We start from the raw sequence: 20,785 nt of genomic DNA, 5'->3' as shown, positions 1-20,785 counted from the left end.
TTAATGATTCAAGATTCTCTAATGTCAGAATTTGCTGATGTTCTCAATCTTTTGTCACTGTATTATTTGTTTTTTAGGGTTTGAGGTTGTCATCCTGTACTCCAGGATAACTTAATCAGCATTTTTGACTAATTTCCGGTGTTTTCTAGATCGAAAAATTAATTGACTAAGCAATAAAATTATGGTCAGATTAGTCGATAATGGCAATAACAGTTAGTTGCAGCCCTGCTATTAAAGTAAAAAAAAGGCTTTTAAAATAGTTTGCAAAAAGTGCACTTCTTTGGCTTCTCCGAGACTTTTGTGAGAGGATGTCTGAGAGTCAAAGACCAAAAAGGGCAAAAGAAATTCCTGTACAGAGGACCTGAAGCTCAGCTCATGACCAAGTAACACCTTGTATATCAGTCATAATGTGACGGAAGCAAATAGAGACAAGTTGAAACTGGTGAACTGTGTCATCTACATTTTGCATTTTCATAAACCTCACTGCAGAGCTGTGGACCAGACAGAGCCGAGGTAGAGAAGATCTGCGGGTAAGATCTGATGTCTTTATCTCAATCTTTAAACTTAAAGGACTTACTTGCTATGTTAACTATTTGTCATCAAAACAAGATAAAGACTATTGGTTGCTCATGGAGCTTAAAATTCACATCAAGATCAAATGTAATCCCATGAGTTTTTACGCCATTTGAGACTTTGGTAGGTTGTGTTCTTTGCACGGTCTGACACAAAGCCTCACCCTGCTAATGTAATCTTTTTTTGTAGTGCTTGATATCTTTCTGCAAAATCTAACAGATGCACTATCTTAACACAGAGGATGCACAGTGTGACAGTGCATGACCACTTTCATCTCAGGTCACTGGTTGTTGGTTCACAAATTGGGGGCTACTGGGTCTGTATCAGGCATTCTACAGAGAGTACCGGGATCAGGAAAATATCTGTTAAATATTATTAGTAGAAATCTGCAGGATCTGACTCTACTTACAGTTTATTTAATTTGGTATAAAATTAGATTTAACAGCTAAAATCCTGAAATGAAGTTAGCTGGTATCAGTAATATGAAGTTTTTTATGGGGAGGGAGGTCCACGAGGTTACATTATCATGAGTTTGGCTTTTCCTTGAAATGAAAGAGAGTGGGAAACCCTGGATTACATTATTTAAAGCCAAAGTCACCCCCCTTTCCTGTGTCTCCTAAGCCTCCAGTGAACATCTTCCTGGAAAACGTCCAACAAGCGTTTTTGCGGTCCCAGTAAATGAAGTTCTTCATAGAGCTGTTTTCTTATGCAAGCCTGAGGTCTACGGTTCGTGCTAATGCGGATGTCTCTGTGGCCTCTCGGAGCCCCGGGGAGAGCATCCTGTTTGTGCCCTGCCTGTCTGCCTGCCCCTCAGCAACCAGACAAGACACACAGGCGACGAATCATGGTCCGGTGGCGCTTCTCTGGTTTCCTGTCTCAGTGACAAGGTGTAAACATTTACATGAGGAGTGGATTTTATTGATCTGCCTCCGATTATTACCGATATTCTGTGGGAAATCAGTTAGACTTTAATCTCTATGTGATGCTAAAATATATCATTTTAAAATCTGAATTCAAAGAAACTTGTTTTTTGCAGGTGAGGTGGTTTTTATTTGGCAGATTTCTTGCTATACTTAATTCTAAAGAGTGACAAAAACCCACTTCGTTTATAGTGATTATCATTATGCCCTGAGTCCTAATTCTCGCGGCTTCCCCGAGGGCCCCCGGCCAAGATTTTGGAAATCTCTGGCTTTGATAGATACCTATTTGAGGTACACCGGCAGTTAATCCTGGTGGATGCATTTTGAGGACCCACCTGGTGGTTGGTGGAGGGAAAAAATTCATAAGGTTTTACACAGGATCCCCAGAGTGGTTTCACTTCAGTGTTGGGAGTATTGTTACGTTCCGCAGCAGTTGCTGTAAACTGTGAAAATGTCAAACTTGTAGACTCACTGTCGCCAGTCGGGCTTGCGTCATTAACTGGACCAGTCACGGCACTCCCAATAAAGGATCGTATCCATCCGCAATGAGAAAGACCTCTGTGTGGCTCCTAACAATAGATAATGAAACAACTGCGATTTTTAAAGAGGAAAAAAAACATGAAGCCAGATTTCATAACAGGAGTGAATTAGAGGAGGAAGACAACTGAGCAGTCTCTCGTCTGCGGGCGAGGTTTTACATTTATATTGTTACACTACAGGTGTAGTGTGTGTGCATGTGCGCGCATGCACGTCAAATAGAAGAAAGTGTTATTTAAGGGCAGTTGTTTGTTATTTATCGGACTTTACTGGCAGGTACTGATCGAAACTTCACATGTATAAACACTATTGTGGATCATAAACAAAGTAGACTTAAGGCACCTATAATGTAGACTACTACCATGTGAAAAAAAGCCAAAGCAAAGCAGCTGTACATTAATAAAAAAAATAATAGGGTGAAGGACTAGGTTCTACTAAAGAGCCCAACACAGACATTTAACCTAATGAATGACAAACAAGCACATTAAAAGAGCATTAGGCTCATGGTCGTAGGGCTACAACATTTTTACGGGAGGTCCGTTCACTAGAACAGTCTGGAAAAAGGAGGAACAGGTGGGATTGTTTTTTCTTCCTAGCCTGCGTTAGTTAGAGCCAACTATGCCTGAACTGGGAGACATAATTGGGCATGGCTCAGGTGGCACGCACGCACGCATGTACGCGCGCACATGCATGCTGCTGGTGCTGGTGCTGCTGCGGGGCCTGAATCTGAAATCCCTGAAATCCTGGGAAAGTTCCAGGATGGGGGTAGGAGGTGGGGAGGGGAGGCGGAGGGATCTCGCATGCAGGCGCTGCGGTTCCAGCCAAGCTGACGCCGCCGAGGCTGTGTGGCGCTCGGCTGGGGCTGCTGGAGGAGTGGAGGCTCCGGGCTCTGCAAACCTGCGTCAATGTAACCGCAGAGGAACAGGGCAATACCGGAAGGTACTGTTACTGTACCTTCACAATAAAGGCGGATGTTCGGTCGTTTGTATAGCAAAGCTATGAGCGGTGCGCGCACGACGATTGTTGGGCTGAGGTGTCATCAATACAGTCTATAATCATAAATGAAAATATATTGATTGTGTAACTTTTCATGTAACATTAATTTGTGTAAAATAAATACAAACATTTGGCTGCAAGACAAAAAAGTAAAAGTTTAAAAATAACTTTTTGATAAGTACCCTAACCATGATTTCATTTTCAATTATTAATATAAATTTAAGATAGAGTATTGAAACTGACTTATTATTGGAACTGTTGATGGTTATTTTAGTCTTTTTGCAAGAAATATGTTGAAAAATAGTAAGAATTCATTATAAATATAAACTTAATTAGGCTAATCAAAAACGTAAACTATTCTCTGGACTCGTAACCGTGTCGTTTCCCAAAACGCAGGATTGTCTCCCTATTATAAACTCAAAAACATGTTTTTTTTTAATTCACTGTATATAAAAAGTATTCAATAATGTAGAATTATAGATTAATATCTACCATCACTTTTGTTTTAGGTGATCTAGTAGCCTACAGTCTGTGTCACACTAGACTAAACTTTTTGTTTTTGTTTTTGTGAAGTAGCATCTGTTTGTCTTCCGCTGACCCCCTGCATTACACTTTGCTTTGTTAACACAGCGCTTGTATTTTGAAATCTGCAGCTGGATGCAACTTTTACTGCGGCTGACTTGACGCTTCAACGTCAACACACATGCTCGCAGACACGATCCGCACACACACACACACACACACACACACGCAAACAGTCACACACCTTCGCTGCCTCAGTGAGTGTGCTGGCCTGACCTACTACAGACAGGGAAGCCTTCACACGCACATCAGGCTGTCTGCGGTGCACTTGTTATCACAACAGAGGTGAGATAATAAACTGATTTTGTTTATTTCCAGAAACTGTGACTTTATTTCGTATGTTGTTGTGGGTTTGCTGCCATGTAAAATATTTTTAAATTGCTGTTAAATACTCGTGAAAAAGTTTCCACGGGCACTGTTGGGCAACTTTTTGGGGATTACATATTCTTTAATTGTTATCACGAAGGTTTATTGAGATGGCTGGGTTTACAAAGTATAATCTTATAGCTGAGTATTGATCAGAAATCAATAATCTATATAGGCTACTGCTTGAGCACGAATTCAAGAATAATCAAAAACATACTAAATCGATACATGTGCTTGACTGACTGGTTCAGCCGTTGTCTATAGTGATGTTGTGAGTTTTGATGCCAAGCGTCTGCTCCCTTATTCTACCTAGGTATAGGTAAAGGTGCGTTCAGAGGTCAGGGCACAACCCGGAGTCTGTAGCGGCAAAGTGACTCGCCGTAGTAGTAGTAGTTGTTGTAGTAGAGGAAGCTGGCGTGTTTACTTTTTTGGGAAGGGGGTGTCCTGGTGATAAAGCATTAGGTAATTAGCCTATCTGAGCCTGCAGACAGAGTGACGCCAGGCTCCATAAAGCAGCAGCAGCAGCGGCGGCGGCGGCGGTAGAAGACTGATGCAGCATTGAGCTCGGTGCGCTTTTGCTGTCATTGTAAACCCCCAGCTGTCTGTCTGTTTGTCTGCGGGAAACCATTGCTGGTCACACGCTTCTGTCAGCAAGCAGCTGTGCGTCGTGTGGTAACGCCGATTCACACCGCTTATTACCTGTGTGTCTTTTCTGAGATCCGTCTAAGTGAAAAGTCCCAGATTTGACACCAAACTCTAATCTGGCTGTGTTGTGTCTCTTCAGAGTGATAAGATGTGAAGGTTTAAAGAGCCTCCAGTTCACCTTTACTGTCTTTGCCTGCCAAGATGTTTTTTATCTGCATCAGTCATGCAGGCAGAGCAGAACGAGTGAAGAGCGACTATAATCTGACATGCAAGAATGCTTTACTACAATACTACTAAAAACTTGTTTGTGTTTTCGTGTTTTCTGCCACATGGATCAAATATGATACGCTCTGCTACAGGAGACATATTTACTTTACTGTGTGAATATTGGAGAAAGGTTAATTTATCAGTAAGATGGAGCTGCTGGAGTGAAAATGCTTTGGTGATGATTAAGACTCAAGTAAACAATCAAATATAGTGGAAAGAGTGAATACTTGTGTATTTATATACCTTACTGTTGGTATTTCTGTATTTTTCAATAGTTTTCAGACGGACAGAAAGACACAAACACAAAAACAGGGAGCTCTCTCTCCCTCTCTCTGTCTGTCTCCCTCCCTCTCTCCCTCTCCCCCTCCTGTCCTGTGATGTGTTCTGGCCAGACAGTATGGCTCCTGGGCGTCAGTGGCATGATCATAGAAACAGAGGCCAGAAAGGACATTCCTCATTGTTGGTGAATCTAGAAATGAGCTTGGCCATCTTTGCCCTGCCCCCCCCCCCCCCCCCCCCAAGAACAGTTTTGGTACGTGTTTCATTTTCTCCATAGAAAATAATAAGCTTGTTGTTCAGCATGTGGGGAGATCAGTTTTGATGCAGGCGTGCTCTCTGTAACAGTCCCCCGTTGATACAGCCTCCTTATCATGGACATCCTTCTCCAATGCCCAGATCATTAAATATGAGTAGATTTTTGATTATGTGGTGTTCAGTCTTTGATTTCACTCTGGCTATTGTCATCAGTCCAGATCAGCTTATCACCTTAGTTACTCTGGCTTAGCAACCCTACAATTAAATCCCAAGGTCTCTTTTCATCCTAACCTCTGAACTCTCTCTCCAGCCATGCATCTTTTTGTGCTAAATTAGCAGTTAATACTGTCTCTCACTTCTCTTGCCAGGTGATTGAAACTTGACCTGGATTTCTGGCCGTGTGAGGAATAACCTTTCCTACAGGAGGCTTCGAATCCGGAGCTGCCGGATCCCTTCTGTGCCAACCCAGGGAGGAGATTTAGGGTTTGTGCTGCACTGGCGGGAGTCCAACTCCTCCACCAGCACTGCTCGGAAGTAACAGCGGAATACAAAAAAAAAACAACAGACTCTATTTACACAGACTCATCTCGCTACCTCTTTTATCCCTACCTCTGTTTCTTATCTGTCCTGGCTACTCATTTGCCTCCTCGCTCCTGTCCTCGAGGGAACTTTTATCCCTTTAACATCGCCCATCAGCTCATCTCGCCTCACCCTCCCCCATTTATTCATCTCATAATGAACTCCTCAACCTCCATTACATCCCTATTCTCCTTCACCAGCCCGGCGGTGAAGCGCCTGCTCGGCTGGAAGCAAGGGGATGAGGAGGAGAAGTGGGCGGAGAAGGCTGTGGACTCTCTAGTGAAGAAACTGAAGAAGAAGAAGGGGGCGATGGAGGAGTTAGAGAGGGCTCTCAGCTGCCCTGGGCAGCCCAGTGAGTATCACTGTGTCACATACAGGAGTAGTTGAGTACAGTAGTTTCCGATCTGGAGGGCTGACCTCGTGCAGGGGGGTCGCAACTTAAACCTGAGGGGAATTTAGATGATTTAGAGCATAGGACTTTTGTGTGTGTGTGTACTGTACTCTAATATTTACTTGTTTCTGGTGAAAAACATAATACTTAATAATACATAATACTACCTATCTACTATTTGAGAGGGAAAAATCCATCTTTAGTGGACTCAACTAACTGACATATGCAAACATTGGTTTATATTATATGGGACATAAGGTCAAAAGGTTGGAAGCAGCTGGTAGTTAATCTTATAAACAGCTTGAAAATGTGAAATTATGCTAGTCTCATTATCAATAATGTTAAAAAAAACTTTTAATTTTTTTTCTCCAGAGTCTTTTAATTAGCTGAATACAGTTAGTAGTAAATAAACAGACAGCAGACTTTTTGAAAGTGCACTAGAAGTAGTAGCTGTATTAGAAATCATTTATCTAATCATGCAAATGTGTCTGCTGTTGTCATCATTAGTGAGGTTTCAAACAGCAGAAGTTTAAACAAACAACATAATCTGCCCATTGCTGTATTGACATCTGTGCTGTTTCACTTTAATCTTTCAGGCAAGTGTGTGACGATTCCTCGGTCGCTGGACGGGAGGCTGCAGGTGTCCCACAGGAAGGGTCTGCCCCATGTCATCTACTGCAGGGTGTGGCGCTGGCCTGACCTGCAGTCCCACCACGAGCTGAAAGCCCTGGAGTGCTGCGAGTTCCCCTTCGGCTCCAAGCAGAAGGACATTTGCGTCAACCCCTACCACTACAGGCGCGTGGAGACTCCAGGTACACACATTAGCAGAGGATATCCTCTAAATTAGCTTTGTGAAATAAGATCATTGTTAAATTTTAATTTTGTAACAGTAAAGCTTTTATGGGTTCCCAAACAGAGGCAGGACATCTGATCCAATACAGTGCTCGCAAGCCAAAAGGATTTACAGTAATACAATCTTTTATAACAGCATCTGGCTCTTGCTCTGTGTCTGTCTTTGTCTATGCTCGCTCCCTCTCTCTCTCTACCTTCTCCTTTCCTCTCCTCTCTCTCGTCTCCTCTCAGTGCTGCCTCCAGTTCTGGTCCCACGCCACAGCGAGTTCAACCCTCAGCACAGTTTACTGGCGAAGTTCAGGAACACCTCCCTGCACAACGAGCCCCTGATGCCCCAGAACGCCACTTACCCGGACTCCTTCCCCCCGCTGCCCTGCTCCTCCTTCTCCTCCTCCTCCCCCTCCTCTTCCTCCCTCGCCCAGTCTCCCACCTCACAGAGTTACCCCAACTCCCCCAACAGCTCTGCAGAGCCCGGCAGTCCTTATCACATCGCAGGTAGGGGATCAAAGCATGCACCATGGCTTTGGCAGATTCTGACCACAGCATCTCAAACTCAACTCAAATGTGCATCATTTACTTTTCCCACTTATCCTCTTTCTGTGATTTGTGACATGCTCTTCCAGCTGAGACTCCCCCACCTCCATACAGCATGATGGAGACGAGCCCTCAAGAGGATGTGAAGCCCAGCAACTCCACAGGAACCACGAAACTTACATTTTCAGCTCCACACACAGGTAACTTCAGTTCAAACAACATGGTCACACAACTGGATTTATAGAATTTTTATATCAATGTGATAAAATATCGAAAAAATAGCACAGGATAGAGTGTTTTCTCCACGTCTCCCACCGCTAAGTCAAACTTTCCTCATGCTCCTGTTTAGATTTACGGCCCGTGTGCTATGAGGAGCCGGAGTACTGGTGCTCCATAGCTTACTACGAGCTCAACAACCGGGTGGGGGAGACTTTTCACGCCTCGTCCCGCAGCGTCTTAGTGGATGGCTTCACGGACCCGTCCAACAACAAGAACCGCTTCTGCCTCGGCCTGCTGTCCAACGTCAACCGCAACTCCACCATCGAACACACACGCAGGCACATAGGCAAAGGTAGGCTGGACGTCTCACGCAGGTAATTCACATCAGAACACATTCTTTTTTGTAATTGTTAATGGGGTGGGTTTTTTTTTTTTGTGTGTGTGTGTGTGTGTGGACTGCACCCAACATACAGTAGGCCAGAACAAGAACTGACGGGAAGCTTGTTTGCAAAAATGAATCATACATGCTTATTTTTTTTTTTATAACTACCCATTTGTCTCTCCTTTTTTTTTCTTTTAACAAAAACATCACTCAACTTGTCTCCTTATGTTGAATCCTTCAGGCCAAATATTGTTTTTTTTCTCATGGTAAAAGTTAAGAAAGCCTGCCTTTGTTGGACAGACATCAAGAGCCTCTGTGGGTTACAGTAAACTGTACACTGTGAGGATGTGTGTGGTTTTGAATGATAGGGGTGACACAAAGGGTTGAGGGTAGTTTGTCCCCAGTGCACAGACACTGCTGACACTACTCAGACATTCCTCATTTACAAGCATAGATGCCCTTGTGGTTTTTTTCCTCTGGCAGAATATGAGAAAAACACAGCCTTTTCAGTTTGTATACAATGAAGTGTCTGAATGTTTATCTCTGATTATGTGTTTGGTGTACTTGTTTTATGGGATAAAAGTTTTGTTTTTATGCTCTGTGGACATTTGAAGTGTTGCATTTGCACCACAGCAAAGGGACAAGTCGTTTTTTGCAGCGTTCTAGATTCAAGTTGTTAACTCCATTTTTGACTTTATTTTTTACTTTATTTAAGACTATTTGATTTTCTCCTCCGTTCTCCTCCAGGTTTACACCTGTACTATGTAGGTGGCGAGGTGTACGCAGAGTGCCTGAGTGACAGCAGTATCTTTGTCCAGAGTCGTAACTGTAATTTCCAGCACGGCTTCCACGCCACCACCGTGTGTAAGATCCCCAGCGGCTGCAGCCTCAAGATCTTTAACAACCAGCTGTTCGCCCAGCTCCTCGCCCAGTCTGTTAACCACGGCTTCGAGGTCGTCTACGAGCTCACCAAGATGTGCACCATCCGAATGAGCTTCGTCAAGGTAAAGAACTGTCTTGTAAAAGTAAAGAATTAGGGATATGTGACATGTAGAGAAGGAAATACAGCTGATGATCATCCTTTTGCCCACATTTCTACTTGAAACCTTTATGGTTTAATAAGAAAGGTTGGATATCCACTCAGAGATGCTCACTGTAACTTAATATGCTGTTATTTTGATCTTGAAGAGCTGCTGAGCATCTCAAATCCCACTGTACACAAGGTGGGATTACGCCTGTTCACTTGGCACCCATTAATTTTAATGGTTAACTGAGCTGCTGAGATTTATGGCTGCGTCCTCTCTTCAGGGCTGGGGCGCCGAATACCACCGTCAAGATGTGACCAGCACCCCCTGCTGGATCGAGGTACATCTGCACGGGCCTCTGCAGTGGCTGGACAAGGTCCTCACGCAGATGGGCTCCCCGCACAACCCCATTTCCTCTGTGTCGTAACATGAACACATGCACACTTTTTAGTGTGCATTCTTGGTCCTTCACACAGGTAGTCGTAGATTCTGTATGCTCTTCTATGTCCAGGTTTTCTGTCCTATGGTTCCTCTTTCTTGTCATCTCACACAAAATTACAAAAATATCTGTTACAGCTTTGTCTCACCACGCATCAAAACTGAAAGACGTATAACTGAATTTCGTTTAGCTAATTTACATCTCATGTAGTTAAATGATCAAATGCTTTTTAATTTCAGTATGATAAAGCATTTATCTTCTCTCTATGTTTCTATTGGGACATGTTAACTGCACTCCAAGACCAGAAAAAAATGGGATGTATTTGTAGGTACTCAGACTTGTTATTTGTTTATAAATGTTATTACAGTAGTATGTATTGCATTTCCAAGTGTTGACTAATGTTTGACTTCATGTACTGGTTGCTTTTTCCTCGTTCCATTAAAGTTGTTTTTCTTTAAGAAGGGAGCATCACATTGCAGCATTAACACGCTGACAAATTTCTCAATGTTAGCATCATGATTTTATTCTCATCTTCACAACATGGGATATACATTTCAGCTTAGAAACAAAGGAACAACATACAGTACACGACTTCTCCCTGCCACACATGAAGACAACAGAGCTAACATTGCCAATACACATCACCACCAAACTTCATTTGAGTTTCTTTTTGTAATCGGTTAGAATTTACTGTTTGTGCAACAGTTTGATATTTTAAAATTTAAAAATGTTCAAGGATAACTCTGGTATTTTTGAACCACACCCATATTTTCCTATGTTTATGGGTATAAATGATCAATAGGGACAAATCTTTGGAATTGGAGCAGCATTGAGAAAGAACAGCGTACCTGGCAACTGCAAACAGCTACAGCAATGTAATGTAATGGACAACTGTATCTGTATGTGCTTGTTTTTACCACTGAGAGGCTCAGATTGTTATTATAAGAATCTGACAAAATATGGATAGGATTCCTACAGAGATAACTCTTTTTATTAAAGAGTAAAATCCCTTTAGTTTAACCAGAAAAATCGCTACATGTTGCTACCAGACTCCATGGACAAAAACAGTAATTTTACCTGGAGCTGCTGGAATACTGCTGCCAGCAACATTTGGTGATGTCTCTGGTTAAACAAAAGGGATCTTACTCTTAATAAAAAGGTCCATCTCTGTAGGAACCCTATCCTATCCATAATGTTATAAGACATTCACAATAACAATCTATTTACCATTCTTGCTCATTTCAAAGATTTTTGTCCCAGTCAAACATTTACACCCAAAAACAGGAGAAAATACAGCCCAGGTTCCAAAATGCTAGAGTTTTCCTTCAAGTCCTGAAAGTTCCAGTTGACTGAAAGAGGTTACGTACATGCATTACACAAAGTGATTGTCAGATGTAACACTTCAAGAGAAAACATTAAAAAACACTGGGGAGATTAATTCCTTAAGAGAGAACAGCTGGAAAAGTATTACACAAATGGCACTAAAACACAGGAGGATCAAACTGAGTTCAGGATTATTTTGTCAAGAACTACATCTTCAATGTCTGAACAACTTTGACTAGACAACTACAATCCAGTGCCTTCATTATTATTGCCAGATGAGAAAAGACAACTAACAGAAAGAGTGGGATGTGACAGTGTAACTAAAATGTAAAATAACAATAAGTTAATGTCAGAATATCAATGTCATGTATTTAGGAAATTATATTTCCTAAACAGCACCAGACATGATTTGATTACATGGTCAGTTTACCTATTTCAGTCCAACTGACTCACCACGCCTTCAGCCTGTCTGCCTGGCTGGGAAAGTTCATGTTAACAGTGTATGCTTGCCATCTATTTATGCATCAAATGCCAGTGCTCACTATGCAATACCAGTACTTAGGTAAAACATCAACCAGCCTGTGTCAGCAACCCTGGAACTGCTGCTGTGGCTGCTGTTGGCTGCGGCTCTGTGTGGCCAGGAGCTGCTGCTGCTGCTGCAGGAAACTTATCACCTCTGGACTCCTGAGCAGTGACTGAAAGATGAGAGAACACACACATTTGATTTTCAGTGCAAAATGCAGCAACAAATATTTCTGAAGAATTAGAAATATCTACAATTTCTTGTCTTGTGTGTGTGTGTCTGAGCCCATCTGCACACAAACACACACTTCATGTTGTTTTTTTCTATTAACTTGTCATCCTTGTGTAGTGGCATTATGGCACTAACAGTCAACTGGACCAGCTGTGACTTACCAGTCTCTTCTGGTTGAGGACCTGCTCTATCAGGGATGGTCTGGCCGGCCGGTCCCCCATGGCACCAAGACGTTGTTTGTTCACAGACACAGGCCGCTCCTCTGAGTTTTCCTGGTTACCACAAAAAAGGAGACAAAACAAATAATTAAACAGAGGAGTTTTGTTTTTACTGTGACTCAGTAAAGTCTGGAAAAACAGAGCCAGTGAGCCACATGCACCAATCAGCCCTGTTAGTATAAACTGCACTGTAAGATGAGGTTACACCCTTTAAATTCCTATCATCTCCAGTCATCTGTCATGGGTCGAGATAAAAGTCTACTCAAGGGTTTTTTTTTGTTGTTGTTTGTTTGTTTTTGTTTTTTTAATGTCTCCACCACATCATGATGGGTTCAAATGAATACCTCTAGCTAAGAGAGTATCCATGAAGCCATAACTTACATCAAGTTTTCCACTGGACATGGCCTGATCACTCTTCTTCTTCTTGTACTTGTCTTTGTACATCTTGTTGCGGTGTTTTTTGCACATCCACGGTTTCCTCTGCTTGGCTACCTGCGTTGTGGTCTCCGTGCATCCCTCATAGGTGCACTGTTTGGGGGCATTATCGCCCTCCGAGGTCTCCTCGTCGTTGAGCTCCTCCGGACTGGCGGCGCTGTCCCTGGGGTCTGAGGTGTCCAGGACGTCGCTCTCCTCGTCCGGATCGTCCATCTCGTAGGAGGAGACGTTGTTCTCCGGTTCGTGCGGCGTTATCACATTTCTGCTGTCCACCACTCCGCTCTTACTCACGTAGTACCGCTGCCCGTCTTTCGTGAGCAGGAGAGTGGAGTCTTTGTCTTTGTTTGTTGATGTTGAATTGTCATCTTCGCTCATGACTGCGGTAAAGTCTATGATTACAGTGCAGCAGCAGCAGCAGCAGCAAGCTAGCTAGTTAGCTAACTACCATTCCTTAGCAGTCAGCTCACGTTAGCTAATACAATTACTCGTTGACATGATTCCACCCAGGTTCCTGTAATAGTAGACGTTTAGCTGATTTGTAAATGTGGTATGTTAAAAATCCACTATGATTTGGGGAATAAATATTATGATTTCTAGCCGCCTACCGTGATTCTTCCTTAGGTTAGCTTGTCACTGTTCTCGGGGCATTTCGATTATTTTCTTCTTCGCTGCTTTGGTTACATGTGTTACACTGACCCCTGGTGGTCAAACCAGCAAACGCATGCTCCTTACAAGGTGTGTTTTTTGATGGTAACAAATGTTGGTGGAAAAAGTGACGAGATCTTTTACTCAAGTAAAAGCAGCAATGTCAGTACAAGCCTTGCTTTCAGAATTTAACTTCACTAAACATACAAAAGTTCTGCAACAAAATCCTCATAGGTGACAGAATGCCCCTACTATAGAGTTATGCCAGTGGATGATGATCATGATTTTATTATTATTCACACAAAAACATTTCAGATGACAGATGAAAATAGGGTGGGACAGCTTTTTGTTTGTGATTGAATAAAACCAAACGTACAACAAGCTCTACGCAATTGACAGAACAGCCCGTAGACTGGCCATGAACGCCGATCTCTGCTGACGCGACCAATCAGAGGCGGTTGCCAGCAGACAACCAATCAGCGTTTTGTCTGCCAACGTTGACTGGCGTGTGACATCATTGATCATGACTTGCAATGTGGAGAGAGAAACGACGGAGAAATCATGTCGAAAAGTTAGTGGAAATATGGAGTTAAAGCAGCGTTTGAGTCGTCGTTTTGTCGGGTCCGTTTGCTAGCACTGTGAGGAAATTGATTATTGAAGTCTGGATGCTGAAAACAAGCCCCGGAGCTGTTTTTGTCGAACAAGAGTGAGGCTGAACGCCGAGCACACCTGCAGCGCCAAGGTAAGGCTAACGAGCTAAATAATTAGCGGGCATCGCTAGCATTAGCCTTCTCTTCTAGTCATATCTTTTAGCCTCATTTCCTTTTTCACTCTGTTTTCTTCTTTGTGTTTGTGTTTCTGTGATTAAAATATTCTTGACATGAGTTGTGGGTCCCTAACGTGCACGGACGATAACACTATGGGCATCTATTGGTAGTGTGTTTGCATCTATGTGCGGTTTCTTTGTAATGAAGTGTCCCATCCTGATCATTTTACGTCCGTTTGTGGTGGTTTAACGTCTTATTGTCTTATTATTGTCGTTATGGCCAGTATAATGTTGCTTTGTTATCATTTTCCATCGTTTTAAGTCTGGCAAATTTGCGTCTTTGTGGTCGTTTTACAATGCCTGGCAGTTTTATATCTGTTAATGGCAACTTTTTTGTCTATTTGTTGCTGTATTGCGTCGTATTGTGTGTACTCGTTGTGTTTCTTAATCATTTTGTGTCCATCCTTGGTCATCCACGGTCGTTTTGCACTTCCTTGCAGTCAGTTTTTCGTTTATTTTCGGGATATATTGCAGGTGAAGGCCCCTCGGGCCTCTGCGTGGTGGTAATCTGTCCATGGCCATCCATTGATCCTTCGTTGTGTATATTAATGATCAGTGATTGAGCACAGTTTTGTGGCAAATAATGACTTGTAAACTAGATTGTTACCCCGGGCCCCTCCACAGTGTATGAGGTGAGCTTACTGATTCTGACGGTATGACAACCATAACCAAAAATATCATTGTTTTGCTGTACAGTTCTAAAATGAGTTATTTTGAAATGCCTGGAAAGAAAAACAAAGAGATACAGAGTAACATAACTTCACCAGCAGCTACCAAAATGAAAACATATGCAGACTCTTTCTTAAGTGAGCTTAAACATACAGTTCAACAATCTCTGCTCCTCGAAGTAACGTTAGTGGGGAAGCTAGCTGATGTTAGCTAGTTAATTGTTATCTGCCTCAGTACCCAGCCTATAGTATTTATTTGACCGATGCTAGACATGCTTACTCTCATAGATGTTGCATACGTTCATTTCAAGACGGCCTATGAATTTGGCAGTGATGAGTTGTGCTCCCCGAGACGCCTCCTGACCTGAAATAATCCCACACAGCCGACTTTTTCCGGGGGTGTCACCTTTTCCTTTGGTCTGCACACTGTGTGGTGGTGAAAAGTTGGAGTTGTTACTATTATTACTTGATTTGGTTGTGCCCGTGTTTTCCAGGTCTACTTCTTGGGTTTCAACAGCCCAGACAGAAATACCAGCTCTCACCTTACACACCGAAGAGGTATGTGTCCTAAAGATTTACCCAATTTTGATGAGATAAATTACTGATGTCAGCAACTGCTTTTAGTCATAATAAAAGTAATCCCTACAAATTGAAGGAATAATAAACGTAATCAATAAAAGTCATCTGTACCAATAAGTAATCAGTACTCATTGCTAATACAAGTAATCCTTATTAATACAAAAGTAATTATTCCTTGTGGGAAAAGTCGTGTATGTTTAAAACAAAGATTAAAGGTGCAACTCAAAAGGTTTCTGATTTTCTAGACGTCATCATCAAACCATAGCAAAGATAATGACAGAAGTTTGACCACTAGGAGGCACTTTGCCTCATTCAGTCATTTCTTATACAGAGTAATGTAGTTGTCCTCTTGTGCTCACAACTAGTTATGTTAGCATGGTCTGTTTAGAAAGGATTTCTCAACCTTGTAGTTGTAATTGGTTCCTACTGAAGATGTGAATGTTTGTCCCCTAAAAACAAACTGAAGCTTGTAACATCACTAAGATAGAAGAGCACAGCTTTCACCTTAAAAATAAATTCTTGAACCCATTCAGTTCCTGTCTGATTAGTCCACACACTGGTATCTTTGTGGAATTAGTGTCTTTTACCTTTACATATTTTGACAGTTCGGACTTAAGTTCCCAGAAACCCTCCTGTGCTTTCATGTAGATGGTTTAAAGAGTTGTTGTTTTATATTAATGTTTGTTGTTTCTGGGTTTCTCCACAGGACTTAAACTTCAACTAGGAAACACTTCAGCTCATGAAGGAGAGAGACATGAAGATTTACAGGTCAGTGTCTATATTTAGCAGCCATTTTCAATTAATGTCATGCATTTGGAAAAAGCCTAATTTTAAATAAATGTTCTGTGTTTTTCAGGTGCATTCACAGACACAACTGGATTCACTGAAGGTAGGAACATAATTTTATTTATTTTAAAACAGATCAGGGAACAAAATAGTCTGAAACTTTGTATAAATCATTTAAGAAAAAAAATTAACTTTGTCTCAAATTTGAGATAAACACAAGCCATATAGCCTAAGTAATAATGGAAGTAATTACAGTATAATTTGTAAGTTTATCTAAGTAACCTGTAACAACAAAAGTAATATACATTAAACTATAATTAATAATAGAAGTAGCCTGTAGGTATAGAAATAATATAATGTAACAGTAATTTCTAACAATAGAAGTAATTGTTTCTTCAAAATTAGTCTTAAATAATAACAGTAATGTAGTAATTTGCAAAAGTGATCTAAAACTAAGCTTTTACAATAGAATACATAATAGATATATAAAATTATAACAGGATCATACATGTAAACTAATAATGTAAATATAATCTTTGATCTGTATTAATAATAATCAGTAAATTAATTAAATGTAATCAAGAAGTAAATTGTAACTACAGAAGCAATCTATATTACTATCAAAAAATAAATAAGACCTAATTAACATGTTCTGTCTCTGCAGGAGAAGAGGAGGACATCAGCAGCACAAATGAAGGTCTGGACCTGAAGTGGAGGAAAGAGGAGAACAGAGTTGTGAAGCTGTTAATGGAACAGATAAACCTCCAGCATCCCCTGTCTCCTGTTGTTCAAATCAAGACACTTTGTTTTAGCTCCCCACCTGCTAAATAACAACACTATAATGTAGTTATGAGCACCTTTTCTGAGAGTATTGTGTCTCTATTAAGCATCTTTAAGAACTGTTAACTGTTGATGATAAAATTACTTCATATCAAACAGTTAAATGCTCTTAAACATGCTTAATAGAGACAATACTCTCAGAAAAGGTGCTCATAACTACATTGTAGTGTCAGGTGGGAGGATAACAAAGTGTATCCTAGTGGTCAAATATCTGTCATTACCTCAACTGCTTTGTTAAATGTCTGGAATAAAATCATTCTAAGTTTCTTACTCTGGGTTGAATTTCTCTATTTTACATAATTGTTAATAGAAGCATTTGTGAATTTGCATGCTTATATTATTCCAAATTACTTTAATTACTGCTATTATTGATAACTAATGTTACTTCTCTCACATTATTACAGATTACCACTATATTATTTCTGATAAAGTTAGTATTAGCATTTAAAGGTTTAGATTACTTCTATTACAGTTTACATCCAATATTAAATTATTAAAGATTACTTCTGTTATGACTTCTATTACTCATTTTTATTATTACAGTCTACTTATTACGAATTACTTAACAAAATAAGGTTTTACTTTTTTTTAATACTAATACTATTATATCATTTGGGTTTACAGCTATTATTGCTATTTTTTGCAACTATGCATATCTACATTAATGTTGCAGCTGAGATAATGACAGGCAGACTGAAAAGAATAAACACTGACCTTCTGTAGATGTCTTCATGTCTGTCTCTTCTTTACAAACTGAAGTATTTGCTGGCTTTTGAGTCCTGTGATGAAAAATCAGAAACAAACATCAGCAACTTTTACACCATCAAAATAAAAGCACAGAAGGTTTCTGGGTGGTTAAGTTAAAGGTTTCAAAAGATGGAAATGTGTGGACTAATTAGTATTAAATTTGAAGGTAAAAGCTGTATTCTTCTATCTTTGTGAGGACTGGTTTTTAGGGCAGAATCATTACTGTTAAAAAAATTTACATCTTCAATAGAAACCAATGAGAGCCACAGCAGTCCATCTAAACAAGTTTAACTAATGTTAACAGATTATTACTCAGCATCACGCTAAAGATATTAATTAGGCAAACAAATAAAAACTATATTACACTGTATTATTAATGGTTAATTTGGGTGAGACAGTAAGGCATAGCACCTCCTAGTGGTCTATTGTCACAATGTTTGCTGTGGTTTGTTTACTGTAAATGTCTGAAACAATATCATTAAACAGTTTCTCACTGAACTTTGCTGTAAACATACTTGTCTTTTCCATAAGGAATAATTGAATTCCTCTATCTCACATTAAGTATAATTTAAAAAAAAACAACAATTGCAATTTAATGTTATACAAATAATCATATTAAGCAAAAATGCCAGTATTCTACTATTCTCTAAATTTTATTCAATTAAATGTAATTGTTGCTGGAAGGCTTTCAGATTTACCATTAAATTAGACATGGATAATTTGGCAAATGTTGATAAAATCTTTGTGTGACAAATCCTACACAGGACTAACAGTATAATGACTTATTTGATACAAACAAGTTAACTATGCGCAACCTTGGAGTATATATATAACATATATATGTTATATATTTTGCAGCTACATTGCAGAAACTGAATTTGATTTTTGTTCAAGTCAACAGGTCTTAAAGTATCAAACTGCAGCTGAAATAATGACAGAGGCAGAACGACAGTACTGAAACAAATTAACACTGACCTTCTTTTAATCTTAATGTCAGTCTGCTCTCCCATCAAGTGTTTCCTGGTTAAAGCTTGAGTCCTGTGGAGAAAATAAAAAAACAACGAACATCAGCAACTTAATCGTAAGCAACTTTAAACCATCAAAATAAAAGGGTTTCTAGTTACTGAACTTCATTCTATCAAAAGAGGAAAAGTAATTTGGAATTAAATTAGAATCACAATGAGACACAGTATTTAAAGCAACCAGAAAGACATAAAGCTACCATTAACAACTAAGAGAAACAAACAAAAAACGCGACACAAAGCGATGCAAAGCGATGCAAAATGACCACCAACAGACACAAAACGATCAAAATTAGTTGCTAAATCGCTACAAATAAAATGAAGAGAATAGTAATAGAAAAGTAGTTTGGAATTAAATTAGAAGGCATCGATCTTTGAGCGTTCCAGTTTGTTTGTCGGTGAGCTAATAAGAGTTTCAAAATGTTACAGAACCAACGGGCTGAGAGCCACAGACAGAGCATGGATGGCAAAATAAGAAACAATAATTTTCACTTTAAAAATTCTGCTCAATCAAGTAAACAAAGCTCTGACCACTACTCAGCAAGGGATCGATGGATGGCCACGGACAGGCCCAGGGGGTCAGCATCCGCAATATATTCTGGAAAAAAACTGACTGCAAGGAGCCGCAAAACGAACATGGATGATCTGGACACACAAAAATGCTCAAAAAGAGACAAAATGGCCGCGAAGGAATGGGCTCAAAACTACAAAAACACAACGAGTCACAACATTTGGAGCAACCACAAAGGTATAAAGCTACCATTCACAACTCAGAGAGAGACACAAAAAACGCAACGCAAAACGATGCAAAATTACTACCGACAGACACAAAACGATCAAAAGTAGCTGCTAAATCGCTACAAATAAAATGAAGAGAATAGAACTCAAACGTTACAAAGAAACGCAAAATGTCTGCAAAAGTGACCGCAAAGAGATGCAAAACGACCACAAAAAGTTGCAAACAGACTAACAAAAGATACCTACAACTAAAGTCGGGATATCTTAGTCAATGAAACAAAAAACACACGGTTACCCACGCAATAAAAACGACTGCCAACTGAGGACTAAGATATCATTAAAAGAGAGGGCCAATGCTAATCCTAACGCTAAGGCTTAGCTGCTAATTAGCTAGCTCGTTAGCCTTACCTTCACGCTGCAGGTGTGTTCAGCGTCCACGCTCACTCGAGTTCGACAAAACAGGTCTTAAATTTGTTTTAGTGTCTAAACTTCTTCAGTAAGTAAGTCTCTAACAGTGCTTACAAACCAATACAACAAAGCGACCACTCAAACTTTGGTCTTATTCCATATTTTCACTCCTTTCTTTGACAGCATTTCTCCACCGCTCTGCTTTCCCACAGGAAGTCATGGTCAATGACGACCGTGACGACACACGCTAGCGAACGTTGGTAGGCAAACGCTGATTGGTCGCCTAGCAGCGTTCGCTTCTGATTGGTCGAAATATCTTAAGCACCGCAGAGATCGCACACAAGTAAGAAGCGTGGTACATCTCTATTTTAAGTGCATGGTCGTACCACCCTTTCCGTAATCTCTAATATTGTCCAAATGTAACAAAATAAGCCTACAACGCTGCAGCTTACTAATAGGAAATCTTTGTTGTTTAAACAAAAACTTAAATGTAAAAATGGCATTTTGATGTGTCAAAAGGGTTTAAGTGTTGCATTATTTCTTGGCTCTAAATACCTGCAGGAAATCACTGTTTACAGCCAAAAGAGTGAAAGAGTGAATTGCTATTTTTACGCCTCTATTTTTGTACAGATTTGATGATTAAAATAAACTGGAATAGTAGTTAATAACATAGTTTTTTGTTATTAGAAAAAAGCCTAGAGGGCTGAATATCAGACTAAATGACTTGATGAGACATGTTTGTTGTACTGAGAGTAATTATACAATAGCATCTGGTCTGTCAATACTGGAAAAGACCGAGTTTCCTACAAACTTAAATTAGGTTTGACCTATTTAGATTAAAAGGTAAAATCTGAAGGTGAAAATGGAGATCAGTGTAACAATCAGTAATCAGCAGTTTTACTGTAAAGACTGATTCCACCTACCTGAATGGTGTCTAATTAAGTGGTGACCTATT

General features: G+C 40.3%; 2 protein-coding genes and 2 long non-coding RNA genes across 6 annotated transcripts; 2 read left to right on the top strand and 2 right to left on the bottom strand.

Moving 5' to 3' along the window:
- Nucleotides 1–22: 22 nt before the first annotated feature.
- On the top strand, nt 23–10,326 carry smad9 (SMAD family member 9). Of its 3 annotated transcripts, none has more exons than XM_051078821.1 (8): nt 23–530; nt 5,789–6,351; nt 6,987–7,202; nt 7,474–7,737; nt 7,866–7,976; nt 8,126–8,347; nt 9,125–9,381; nt 9,686–10,326. In XM_051078821.1, exons 2-8 carry the CDS (start codon nt 6,156–6,158, stop codon nt 9,827–9,829), a joined length of 1,410 nt encoding a protein of 469 aa, XP_050934778.1. In that variant the 5' UTR covers nt 23–530; nt 5,789–6,155; the 3' UTR covers nt 9,830–10,326. The 3 variants fall into 3 exon arrangements, with proteins under 3 accessions (XP_050934778.1, XP_018547505.1, XP_050934779.1); XM_018691989.2 differs by lacking the exon at nt 23–530 and adding an exon at nt 3,747–3,893; XM_051078822.1 differs by lacking the exon at nt 23–530 and adding an exon at nt 3,759–3,893 and having other exon boundaries at nt 5,844–6,351.
- Nucleotides 10,327–10,338: 12 nt separating this feature from the next.
- Nucleotides 10,339–13,265, bottom strand: rfxap (regulatory factor X-associated protein). Its single transcript, XM_018691987.2, has 4 exons — nt 13,177–13,265; nt 12,518–13,082; nt 12,080–12,190; nt 10,339–11,859 (listed from the first exon to the last, which is right to left on the bottom strand). Exons 2-4 carry the CDS (start codon nt 12,944–12,946, stop codon nt 11,749–11,751), a joined length of 651 nt encoding a protein of 216 aa, XP_018547503.1. The 5' UTR covers nt 12,947–13,082; nt 13,177–13,265; the 3' UTR covers nt 10,339–11,748.
- Nucleotides 13,266–13,458: 193 nt separating this feature from the next.
- LOC108893717 (uncharacterized) lies at nt 13,459–17,185 on the top strand. Its single transcript, XR_001962712.2, has 5 exons — nt 13,459–13,958; nt 15,205–15,268; nt 15,996–16,057; nt 16,146–16,178; nt 16,740–17,185. It is a non-coding gene; the product is annotated as an uncharacterized LOC108893717 (long non-coding RNA).
- LOC108893718 (uncharacterized) lies at nt 16,427–20,508 on the bottom strand. Its single transcript, XR_001962713.2, has 4 exons — nt 19,831–20,508; nt 18,638–18,700; nt 17,630–17,694; nt 16,427–16,780 (listed from the first exon to the last, which is right to left on the bottom strand). It is a non-coding gene; the product is annotated as an uncharacterized LOC108893718 (long non-coding RNA).
- Nucleotides 20,509–20,785: the final 277 nt, after the last annotated feature.

This window comes from Lates calcarifer, linkage group LG20, assembly GCF_001640805.2.
Source record: "Lates calcarifer isolate ASB-BC8 linkage group LG20, TLL_Latcal_v3, whole genome shotgun sequence".
Lineage (NCBI taxonomy): Eukaryota > Metazoa > Chordata > Actinopteri > Centropomidae > Lates > Lates calcarifer.
This window is presented reverse-complemented; position numbering and strand designations above follow the sequence as displayed.

Bases quoted from the DNA above. Each gene is read 5' to 3' on its own strand.
- smad9 (XM_051078821.1), top strand. From the start codon at position 6,156: ATGAACTCCTCAACCTCCATTACATCCCTATTCTCCTTCACCAGCCCG. The intron at 8,348-9,124 runs GTAGGCTGGACG...GTTCTCCTCCAG, and splicing joins ACGCAGGCACATAGGCAAAG to GTTTACACCTGTACTATGTA. The intron at 9,382-9,685 runs GTAAAGAACTGT...TCCTCTCTTCAG, and splicing joins TCCGAATGAGCTTCGTCAAG to GGCTGGGGCGCCGAATACCA.
- rfxap (XM_018691987.2), bottom strand. From the start codon at position 12,946: ATGAGCGAAGATGACAATTCAACATCAACAAACAAAGACAAAGACTCC. The intron at 12,191-12,517 runs GTAAGTTATGGC...TGTGGTAACCAG, and splicing joins TGTCCAGTGGAAAACTTGAT to GAAAACTCAGAGGAGCGGCC. The intron at 11,860-12,079 runs GTAAGTCACAGC...CTCATCTTTCAG, and splicing joins TCCTCAACCAGAAGAGACTG to TCACTGCTCAGGAGTCCAGA.